This window comes from Phodopus roborovskii, unplaced genomic scaffold (genome assembly GCF_943737965.1).
Source record: "Phodopus roborovskii unplaced genomic scaffold, PHOROB, whole genome shotgun sequence".
In the NCBI taxonomy this organism is placed as follows: domain Eukaryota; kingdom Metazoa; phylum Chordata; class Mammalia; order Rodentia; family Cricetidae; genus Phodopus; species Phodopus roborovskii.
The window spans coordinates 47,615,776-47,627,825 of NW_026126517.1; the positions used below are offsets into that span (position 1 = coordinate 47,615,776).

The window sequence follows — 12,050 nt, forward strand, 5'->3', positions numbered from 1 at the left end:
TCCAGCCCCATAGACTCAATAATCCAGGAATTTCCCAAAGCTCCACAGGAGGCAGCACAGGAACGGGTCTGTGACTCCCATAGAGTGTCCTTCACAGCAGCCCCAGGCAAGTGTCCTTCTCTTCCTCCTGCACAGACTTCAAGTTCTTGACTCAGTGGAAAATTTTCAACATTGACCACTGAGGCAAGCAGTCACACCTCCATGACCCTAATACTCAGTGAGTGGAAAAGGAAAAGACCAAAGGCATTCTGGGACCAGATACCTCGTGGTCTTGGGCCAGTGGCTAAGCCCATGATGGCACTGTGTTCTGGTGCGGCATGCCTGTGTTCTGTTTTGGGTATAAACCATGGAACTGGAAACTGGTTTTAACTGCCTGGATATTGGTAAGGTGCCATGGTTCTCACCATCCCTCCCACTGTGCTTACATCACAAGGCTGACAAAACAAACCACAGGTGCTTCAGTCATTATGCATGCTTAGCAGGTTCTGCAGTGCCCCGGGGTAGCACGGATCCTTGGCCACACTGGCAGGAACACCTAACAAAACAGCTCTGAGTCCAGTAAGAACACTCAGGGAACAGTAAGAACTTTGGGGAGCCAATGTCAAGGTTGAGGTGTCCATCTGTGTCTTGGCATTCAGGGAAGTAAGCCCTTCTCTAAACCTCTGCTGCTTGGGCTTCTGAATGCTATCCCACCATCAATATAGCTTGGAAACCCAAACCAGAGCCCAGTAGCCTGGCTTAGAAATCCTGCACCAACCCATCCCATAGCCCTGAGTCCCACACGTCCCAAGGAAGCCTGTGCACATCAGAAGGGTGGGTGGCAAAGAAGCCAGCGGGTATTTAAACTTCAGCTCTGAGCAGGGACAGCCAGCTCAGTGTTGGCAGCTCTTTGCCCCCAAACCTCCAGCCTAGTCATCCTGAGTTGGACAATGCTAAGCCCTTGACCCACTGTAGCTAATATATCACTTTCTGTAGCCACGATAGAAAATTTCCCTCGTGTTACTTATTCCTTCCCTCCCAATGGCTTGTTATGGTAAAGCCTACCGAACCTCCCATCATGATCTGTATGGCAGAATGTTTCGTCCTTGCTCTAACCGAATCCTCAGGTTTAGCCTCTCCTGTGTCCTTTCTCCACAGTACTGTGTATTCGCCCTTGACAGCTCCCCCGTACCTGTTCCCTGCTCCAAGTGATCCTCTCAGACAGCAAATCAGCGTTGGTTCTTTCTTCTTCCAATTCAACCTCCAACTGGGACACCTTGTCCTGAGAAAGGAAACAGGCAAGTTCCTTCACTTACACAGGGTTAGGAGCAAGGGGGTCATGGTAGGAAACCCCAAGAGCAAATATGAGAGCTGATGTTTTCTAAAAACCACCATTTTGAGTTTTCAAAGGCAGCACTTGTGTGTAAAGTATGATCTGTGCAACTGCCAGAATTGATTGACAACAGAAATGAAACTCTCAGAACTCTAGTGAATGATGGCCTGTGGGTGACTGAACAGCCCAGCCTTGTCAGGGACAGATCAAAAGCCTCCAGGGAGGACCAGCGAGATGGCACCTACTGCAAAGTCTGAGACTAGACTTCAGACGCACAGCCCACATACAAAGGAAGAGGAGTGATTCGACAAAGTTGTCCCCTGTCCTCCACACTCTCGCTGTGGCACATACACACAACAATACATAAAATAATTAAAAACCTATAAAGAAACCCAACAGCTCTCTCCTGGGAGCAGAAAGTCCCCACTCAGGACATGGTTAGCCCCTGCCTAAAGTTCCCCATTTATCCAGATCACTCAGAACCACAAAATATCCACAGAGCTTCAGCCACCTGGGGCTGAATTAAATAAATAAATAAATAAATAAATAAATAAATAAATAAATAAATAAATATGTTCATTGTGGACGAGTTCTTGAGACCTGAGACTTGGTTAAGTTTTAGTGATGGGATGGGAAGGGCATGACTCATAGCAACATGGCCCTGGCAGCCACCACCCAGAGCAGCTCCCCTCAGGTGCCTTTCATGGTGGCAGGGCCTCCAGAAGCTGTCACTGCAGAACAAGGAGAGAAATGCCTTCAGTGGTGTTTTGCCTCACTGCTGCTTCAAGACCGTATGTTACCCAGACAGCACACCTTGTCTGGACTCAAAGGAGATGATCTGACAATCCAATCTGATTTTCAGCCAAAATCACTTATATTTAAAATATCTGCTTCTTTTATTTTTAGTTAGGTGTGTCTGTGAGGGTATGTGCATGTGAGTGCAGGTGCCCGAAGAGGCCAGCAGAGGGCACCCAGTGGATTTTTTCTCAAGTTGGAGTTACAGGAAGCTGTGAGCCACCCAACATGAGTGCTGGGAATTGAACCCAGGGCCTTCTGCAAGAGTAGTATGTGCTCTTAACTGCTGAGCCATCTCTCCAGGGTCCTAAAATCACTTCTTAGGTTGTTTTTCTTCCCCCAATGCATACTGTCCAGATAACATATGAGGTCTAAGCACAGCTCAACATACCAAGGATCCTTGCTCACTATTTGATAGGTTTCCACTTGGGGTGTGTGTGTGTGTGTGTGTGTGTGTGTGTGTACAAAACAGGCAAATGGACCACAGAAGTCAATGTATCAGGTACCCTCCTGAACCGCTCTCCATCTTATTTTTTTGAGACAGGGGTCTCTTACTGGCCTGGGGCTCACCAAGTAGGGTAGACTGCCTGGCCAGCCCCAGGGATCCCTCTGGCTCTGCCTCCTTGGCCCTGGATTACAGGTGCACATTGACACAGGCAGCTTTTGACATGGATGCTAGGAATCTGAACAGAGGTCCTCACGCTCATATGGCATGCACTTCACCAATGGAGCCATCTCCCTAGCCCCCCAGTTGCTTTTAAGCAGGGCATCCAGGCCCTAGAGCAATCTATTTCTAGTTAACTAGGTTACCTTAGCTTATCTGAAGACAACCCCCTAAAGAGATCAGAAAAAAAATATTAGAAAAAGTCAGCAGCCCCATAAACAAAGCAATAAAATTGCCATCAGATTACCCTGGTCTCTGAGAGAGGCCCATCTAATAAAATCTCCACTGGTTCAAACTTCACTTCCTAGATACAAACTGCAAAGCACCCTGGGGCTTTAGAAAAGCTATTTCTGTTTATTTGCAAAGCTGAATGAGAAATTCATTGATTTTGAGCTCAAGCCATCTCTAGCTGGCCTTGAGCACCATGCCTGTCTTTTATCAAAATCCTGAAAATGTTAATGTCTCCCCCAAAGTCTGAACCTTGCTTTTCAGTCTCTCTCTTATTCTGGATGGACACAGACACAGACACAGACACAGACACACACACACACACACACACACACACACACACACACACTTCTGGCTTCTGGTTTAGGGTCAATTCTCTTGCAAATTATTCCTTTTTAGCAATTCACATTCTTCCCATCATCTCAGAGGGCCAGACATGGAGATTCTGGTATTTTATTTATATGGGTTTTTTCCCCCTCCAGCATTATGTATTAGGCTTGTGAATACTCACCACCATCTGGTAACTGCTTTGGACAGTTTCAGAAATGGCAATGAACTGAGCCATAGTTTGCTGAATTGAGCCATAGTTTGCTGCAAGCTCTAGCAATGATACACACACACACTCAGGAAGATGGGCTAGGAGTAAGAATAGACTGTGTGGTTTGGGGATGAGTGGTTTGGGTCTAAGGCACCGTGTGGATCCTGACTGGACAGTCAGCAGTCTTGCAGCCTCTGTAGGGGAAACATTGCTGCAGGGACACAGCAGCATCAGCTAAGTTCTTTGGGGATCAACTATGTCTTCTTCAAAGCAATGAAGACATTAGAGTAAATCACACCCTTCCCTCCTTCTAGCTTTGACAAACTACAACACAATAAACTGCCTCCCCCACAACGAGAAAAGATCTTAAAACATCAAGCTAGAAAGAGTAAAACCCCAAGACTTCCTGCCTAGGAAACATTCCCCTGGTGGTCCAGACATGTTCTCCACAGCCTGGCTCCTGCCTGTGTACCCACACACCTCCATCTGCTTGATGAGCCGGCTGCGGTCATCCTTGAGGTGACTCTTGGCCTCCAGCTCGTACTCCAGGTCCTTCAGCGACTGCTCCAGAAGTTGCCTCTTTGTGAGCGCTTCATTCTCAGCTCGTTGGTAGTCCCGCAACTCTTCCTCCTTGAGGCGCAACTAGAATGAGAGGGTGTTGGGCGGTTCCCTGAGCAGTGGAAATGACAGCAAATTGAACCATTGCTGGTAGCTCTGGTAACGATACTACCACATGTCGTGTACATGTCTGCGTACCATGTACATTCCTGGCTCAAGGAGGCCAGAAGACAGAGTGCAAAGGCCCACCCCAAAGCAAAGAGGAGAAAATTCCAACCCCCCCCCAGGTTTCACTTTTCCATTTTATAAAGTGAGAGGGCTTTTCAGATGTGAGCAGTAAACTATTAAGTTATAAAGTCAACTGATAAGTTATTGACTATTACTTCAATTACACAGAACACACACACACATACATACACACACACACACGGAGCATGAACAGTTATTGTGATGCTTTTGTATTAGGTATTAACATATTTGTACAGATGTGTGTGTCATTAGGTTGCGTAAGTAATGCCTTTCTTATTTATTACAGGTGGCCATGGTCTAGACCACTTACTTGAAAGTCACTAAAGTAGTTAAGTGTTCTTGTATTGGCATCATCTTGAGAGGGTTAAAGGTTTAAAATAAAAACTTAAGTTAATAGACTCCAAGCAACCAGCAGGCACAAAATCCAAGAATATAATCACACTCATTGGCAACAGCCTTTGCTGTGTAGAGGATGATTGCGATAACTACAGTTCTCTTTTCATCCACAAGGTGGCAGTCATCTAATACTTTTGAGGAATGTACAAGAGCAGTTTGCATCTCAGGAGCCAGCAACCTCGCTGGCAGTGGGAATGTCTCAAATAACCCAACCAGGTAGGCTGACTCAGTGAAGCTCAACTCTGACTCTTTGGTTGCCAGTGTGAAACCCTCCTGGAGATGGAGAAGGCACAGTACTAAGAATAGAGAACCACAGAGCTTTCTTTATTCCTTCAGAGAGCTCATGGAAAATCTGGGGAAACTCCAAAAGATTAGGCTAGTGTAGGAAGATTCAGGGAGAGGGGAATCCAGTATTGTATTCTGATGGAGGCTGGCAGAACCCCAGCCATTTCTAGCACATCCCCACCTGGAAGAACACAACTGCTAGACACAGGCCCTGGGCTGGTTTTGGGTGGCAATGGTGAGCGAAACTAAGTGATATCACAGGGAGTCATCCACAGAGGGACGGAATGGGTGCTCTGGATACCTAGTTTTGAAACATGGCAGAGGGACACTAAACTTATCCAGGACTCAAATGCCCCCATCACAATATAGGGATAATATGAAAACGTACTTTTGAGAATCAGGTGATAACCCAAAAATAATGATCAGAAATAATGTCGATCAAATATACAGCTCAGATTTCCTTCTTGACGTGCTCTGCCACGCCTCTCCTGATACCTAGACTCCGCTAGGTGGGGGAATGCTATTTCCTAAGAGCAGTAGGGCCCTCCTGGGAATAGGACAGACAAGAAAACCACTGTTATCGGCTGCTCACCCCAGGTCAAAAGCCCAAAATGCAGGGCTGAGAGGCTGCTCAATGATTAAGGGCACTGGCTACTCTCCCAGGGCTTTGGTGTAGGCTCACAACCATCTGTAACTCCAGTTCCATGGGATCTGATGATTCCTTCTGACATCCCTGGGCACCAGGCACACACGTGTACACCTATATACACGTAGGCAAAATAATTATAAAACAAAGCCTTTTTTAAAAAGCCAAAACTCAAAAACTCCAGATTCAAAACTAAAAGACATTTTGGATTGTGAATTTAAAAAAAAAAAAAAAAAAAAAAAAAAAAAGCTGGAAATGACAAGTAAAATGTACATAAATATCCCAAAATCTCTGAAGTCAGAAATGCATCTAGTACCAAGCATGTCAGATAAGGGAACAGTCGTCCCACTGAGTATCTAAGAGCAACGTGCCCTGAACCAAAAGTAAGCAAGACTGTCCTAACTGGGACATCTGCATCACTCCTCCCACGCTTAGGGACATCGCAGAGGAGGAGACAGAAAAAATGGAGGAGCCAGAGGAAGGGGCAGAGTGCTGTGTAACACTCACAAGACTGACCCGCCCACATTCCATCAGAGTAGGGAGGGGCTCACACAGACCACACCTCCCTGAGGATTTATCGTCAGTCGTTGCTCATGGAGAGAAAGGCACTTTCTTCAGTGGTGTAGCCACAGCTGAGTTGCCCATGTAAATCATTCCTCGTCACATTACTAAAGGCAACCCAAAGCTGACAGGGACACACAGATGAGGACGTAGAAGGCGGATCAGCAGGAGTGAGGAGACAAGAGGTGGTGCGGTGACTAGGCTCAAAGGACATCGGATACATACAGGAGATGCCATAATGAGACCTGTTGCCATATATAATATCTGACAATGAAAATGTCAGTGCTACTTTGAAGTAGTTACGCAGGGTTTAGAAAATGAACTAAAGGCGAAGTTTAAGACTCACTTCCTAAAGATCACCCTCATCAGACCTCCCTGTCTCACATCGCTGGCAGAACAGTAGTCAGTGCAATGCTCTCAAGGCAAAGGCAGCCAGTAGCCAGCACTGCTCAAACCCCACAGTGATTTTCTACTGAAGTTTCACTGGGGAGAGGAGCAGTGAGCAGAGATAAATGAGCCACTCAAGGGTCCAGGGGGATCTTGATTTATTTCTGTTTTGAACATCCTGACTTCTGTATCAGAGGGGTTGACTCTGCCTCCTTTCCCATCAGAGATGAGGAATCTTTCTGCCATTCAAATACAAAACTATCTTTAAGGGCCACACAGCAGAAACCTAAGAAGAAGTAGGCTGGAGAGATGACTCAGCCATTAAAGGCTAGGATCACAACCAAAAATGTAAGAGCACTGGCTGCTCTTCCAGAGGCCCTGAGTTCAATTCCCAGTAACCACATGGTGGCTCACAAACATATCTAGTGTGGTCTGATGTCTTCTTCTGGCATGTATGCAGATAGAGTACTCATACACATAACATAAATCTTTTATAATATCTACACATATATGTACTCTTTTTTAAAAGTACTATGTGATATCTGTGTGCATGTGCACTCACATACAGGTGCCTATGGTGGCCAGGAGAGAGCACTGGAACTCTGGGACTTAGACTGATATGATAGGTGGTTGTGAGCCTCCTAACACAGGTGCCGGGAATTAAACTCTAGTCCTTTGTAAGCACAGCAAGTACTCTAAACTGCTGAGCCATCTCTCCAGCCCCAGTACATACTCACTCTCTCTTAAATAAGAACCCTGGTCTCCATCTGGCCTTGCCTAATCTTTATGGCCTTCTGCTGCTTCATCTGTCCTGAGAATCTTCATGTTTCCTTCTCCCCCAAAGTGTCTAACCCAACAACCTTAATCAAACAGCCACGTGGATCCCTGGGTAGGGTCACAGTGACAATGTGGTCTATTGAAGTTAAAATAGACCAGGTGTGGGTTGTGTTCTGGCAAATGTTGAACCCCTCCACCCATCTGCTATAAAAACGAAAATAATTTTTTTTCATAGCAAAGAGAACTGTGATGTCAGCGTGCCAGTTTCTATGTTCTTAGGGTCCAGTCTCATGTTACCTGGGGATCTGCTATCAGGCTCCTTTCAGAGAGCGCTCTGGAGATATGTAATAAATATCCATTGTTCTTTGATGGGTTCAGCAGTGACTCAGGGGAAAAACCTCCCTTTGATCATCAAAGAAATTAAAAGTTTGTTGTTGTTCTTTTTAAAGAAAGCTTGTCTTCCTGTGGAATCTGTGGGCTCCTCACACTGTGTGTACAGGGGGATGCTCGGCGAAAGAGAGAGATGCATACCAAGCGTCCAGGACCTAGGGGCCTTCACTGTATTGTTTCATGCATTATCTCATTTGTCACTGAGCCACTAATGTAGAAGAGATGCTGAGAAAATGGACAGATTGTTCAGGACCGTTCAGTTGGCACAGGCTAGAGTCCCAGCCAGGTGTGGTGGCTGACACTGGGAATCCTGGCACTCAGGAGCATGGGGCAGGAGAACAGACATGAGAAAGACAGACAGACAGAAATGGACAGTCAAGGTGCTCCAGAGCCTCCAGCCTTCTGTAAAAGAACACCTAACAACCCCATTCATTTTTCTCTTCCCAGGGCAAGAAAGCAACATTTGCATTTCTTAGCTCTATTACTACTACTACACACAGACCTGGCTGTCCTGGAACTCGCTCTGTAGACTAGGCTGGCCTCGAACTTAGAGAGACCCACTTGCCTCTGCCTCCTAAGTGCTGGGTTTAAAGGAGTGTACCATCACTGCCTGGCCTATTTATTCTTAAGTGTAAAACCAAGAAAGTTTTTAGGGCCAGCAAGTTGGCTCAGCAGGTAGGTGCTTGCAGCACAAACCTGATAATCTCAGTTTGGTCCCCGAACCCTATAAAAATAGAAGGAGAGAACCAACTCCACCAAGTTGTCCCTCAGCTCCACACATTCGCTCCTGCACTTGAACCTTCACATACACATCATACACCCACAATGATAAGTAATAAATAACAAAAATGCTGTTTTAATTATTTCAGCATTCATTAATTCCCCAAGACTTGGAGATGGAACCAAGTCTAGGCAAGCACTCTGCACTGAGCCACATGCCCAGCACTAAAGACATCTTTCAGTCTGCTTTACTGTGGCTGTCATATTCTTACCTACCAGACCACCTCAGTAAAAGTCAAAAAATGGTTATCAGGGCTAGAGAGATGCTCAGTAGTTCGAGCACCAGAGACTGGATCCCAGCAGCTACACCTAAATAAAGTCAGGCAGCTCACGAACACCAGCAACTGCTGCTCCAAAAGATCCAACGCCCTCTGCTGGTCTCCATGGGTACCCGTACATATATGTGTGCAAACACACACATACGGAAAAACACATTCACATACACACATAAGTAATTAAATCTTTAAAAAAAAAAAAAGTTGTTAAAAGAATCTAGTCATTCCCTGCCATCTGGTTCCAGGGATAGAGGAAAGCAGGGATGTGATGGCATGTTTGGACATAGATGGACACAATGTTCTTGCTCCATAAAAAAGTGGCTCATCTTTCCAGGGAGAAAACTTTGGACCAGACAAGAATATGGCCAATGAAAGTTATGTCTATTTTACTTCTGAGCCGGTGGGAGTTTTGTGCCTTAGGATGCCATCTGTTTGTAGTCACTAGAGAATGGAGAAAAGAGCAAACCCCAAAGCTGCCCTAAGCCTATCTCCCTCCCACACACGCACACCCCTCAACAGAAGCCTTGCAAGGCAAGCTGAAGTACATTCTCAATAAGAGATAAAGGCGAGGATTACCCAGCAGGCATTACCTCGTCTTGCATCTTCACGGCTGCTAGTCTGGCCTTTTCCACCTCCAGGCTTTTCTCCTTCAGCTGAGTTTGCATCTCGGCAAGCTCCCGGCGGTTCTTCTCCTTATACTCACCCAGCTGCCTCTGCAGCTGCAAAGAGGATGTTCGGGAGGCCTCTGCAATGTCCGACATCTAGAAGAAGTGGTGTGATATGAACTGGTCCCGCCATGCCGGAGACCCCTCCAACCCAGAGAGCATCTCCTCTGTTCCCTACCTTTGGTGCCTCCTGTGAGGCCGCCAGAAGCAGGCCCTGGGCTGTCTGGCCCTGCCATGGTGACAAAGTGGAGGAGTGAATAGGGACTGAACACATAGTCCTGAAGTCACAGCTTTACTTTTCACTAGCCAGGATGATTGGGGCACATCCTTAGCCACTAAGGGGCTTGGCACTGTCCTTTTTGGAAACACTGTAATCAGAGCTACCTTCCAGAGTTAAGACAATACCCAGATATAGAATTCTAGTTAGAGCTAAAGAGGTCACTAGCAAAATGTCTTCACCGGTAGTCGTCAGAAAATGTCAGCCTCCTTCCCGAGTGTACTTCTGGAAGGCAGGGAGCCTGTCAGCCCTGGGCCTCTCCCTGGGAGAGTCTTGGGTCAGAGGTGAGCTGAGGGACAGCAGGGTTTAGAAACTGCCTTTGGCATTCCTGCATATGTCAGAGAGACTCTGCCCAGAAGCCTCAACTCCAGCTCAATAAGCATTGGTTAAGTGTGTGTCCACACTAGGCCATCTGTTTATTGTTAGCGAGTGACCAGGTGCCCAGAGCCCTGAGGCTTGCAGAGTTTATTTTTCAGATAAGTTACTCCACATCTGGAATTTTCAACAATGGCTGCAGGGGCTCTGCAACGCCCAGGTGCATCTGTGCTTGGGGGACTGTGGGAGAAAGTGCTGGGTGCCCCTGGGCCCCTTGACCCCCTAGCACTGCCTCCTGCCCCCTCACCTCCTTCTGCAGCTTTTCGATGGTCTTGTCCAGGTGCCACCGCTCGCTCTCCATCTCATTCTTCAGCTTTCGCAGCTGCTCCTTCTGCTCTGTCTCTTCCTGGAGTTTCTCTAATAGCTCCTTCTGCTCCTGGGAGGTCTGACTCAGCTCTCTCTGCAGACGGTAGGAGAAACACAGTGGTGTCACTCACCTACCTGGTCATCCCCTCTGCCACAAGTAGCAAGGGGAAATTCACAGCCATGCCACAAAAGCAATGAAACCTGCTACCTCTACGTGAATGGGAAAGAGTCAAGGGAATCGGGGACCAAAAAAAAAAAAGGGAGGGCAGAGAGGGAGAGAGGGAGAGACAGAGAGAGAGAGACAGAGAGACAGAGAGAGAAAGAGAGACAGAGAGAGAGAGAGAGAGAATAGAACTGACTAAACCAGCAACCCTCACAGGAACAGAGTGGCAAATGGACATTCATCAAACAGCCACAATGGCTGGCGGGGTTCAGGCTAGACCCCTAAATCTGAAGTTTGTCATTAAAACAGAACAATTATATCGTAGACCAACCTAAACCAACTCAACAAGCACTCTACCAGCTGACCTCAGTCTCCAGCCTAGCAGAGGCATGCTTTGAAACAGGGTCTCTCTGTGTAATCTTGGCTGCCCTGGAACTCACTCTGTAGACCAGGCTGGCTTCAAACTCACAGAGATCCACCTGCCTCTGCCTCCCAGGTGCTGGGATTAAAGGTGTGCGCCACCACTGTCTAGCACAGGAACTCTTAAGGCCTGGGTAAGCTTGTGTCATTGCAAGAGGCTGCATAGAACAATGGTTGACATTTGGACAGTGCTTAACAGTCTATAACCTGTTGCCACATGCAGTCACTCATGCATTCTGAAACTAAAAGAAAAGAAAAAAGACTTATTATGTATATAGTGTTTTGACTGCATGTATGCCTGCAGGCCAGAAGAGGGCACCAGATCTTATTATGGAAGGTTGTGAGCCACCATGTGGTGGCTAAGATTGAACTCAGGACCTCTGGAAGAGCTGCCAGTGCTCTCGAAAGCTACTTCTAAACATCATAGGTGCTCCTGGGTTTGCAGAGAATACTACAGGTATGCTTGCCGAGCATAGGACATGGGAACGAAAACACCCTGGGCAGGTACCACCCTTCCTGACTTCTGATGGGGTGACCAGGCTGCTAAAGTTCACCCTACAGGGAACCAACATCAACAAAAGCCATTGGGGAAAAGAGAGCAAAGAAAGCTACTCCAAGGCCAGAGCGGGGGCAATCAGCCCACTACAACTACAGTTGGGCACACACCAGAAGGCTCAAACCCTGGGGTTTCTGTTTGGAGCTTATTTCCTGGTGTTGGGGGAAGAAGAGGGAGGAGGGAGAGGAGTTGTTACCACTGGTGAGGTTGAATCCATCCTGTGGAAGGAGCTCTAAGGAACTAGACCTCAAATGTGAACTACCCTCAGGTGGTGGTGGTGTACACCTTTAATCCCAGCACTCCAGACAGAGGCAGAGGCAGGAAGATCTCAGAGGGCAGCGTAGGCTACAGAGTCACTTCCACGATAGCCATGGCTACACAGAGAAACCCTGTCTCAAAAAAAAAGTGAATTCCCTTACAACACTCCATCATGTATCAGGGAGGGGG

At 47.0% G+C, this 12,050-nt stretch overlaps 1 protein-coding gene across 4 annotated transcripts in view; it reads right to left on the reverse strand.

Annotated features, from left to right (window-relative positions):
• The window catches only part of Cgnl1 (cingulin like 1), a 141,282-nt gene that overhangs the window by 13,881 nt on the left and 115,351 nt on the right, over nucleotides 1-12,050 (reverse strand). For 3 of the 4 annotated variants that reach the window (XM_051197897.1, XM_051197898.1, XM_051197896.1), the window contains exons 11-14: nucleotides 10,406-10,558; nucleotides 9,432-9,602; nucleotides 4,018-4,179; nucleotides 1,172-1,261 (exon numbers count right to left, since the gene is read on the reverse strand). In XM_051197897.1, coding sequence (XP_051053854.1) covers nucleotides 1,172-1,261; nucleotides 4,018-4,179; nucleotides 9,432-9,602; nucleotides 10,406-10,558 — 576 coding nt within the window. The remainder of the gene's footprint in view (nucleotides 1-1,171; nucleotides 1,262-4,017; nucleotides 4,180-9,431; nucleotides 9,603-10,405; nucleotides 10,559-12,050) is intronic. The other variant, XM_051197899.1, reaches the window with a different exon arrangement.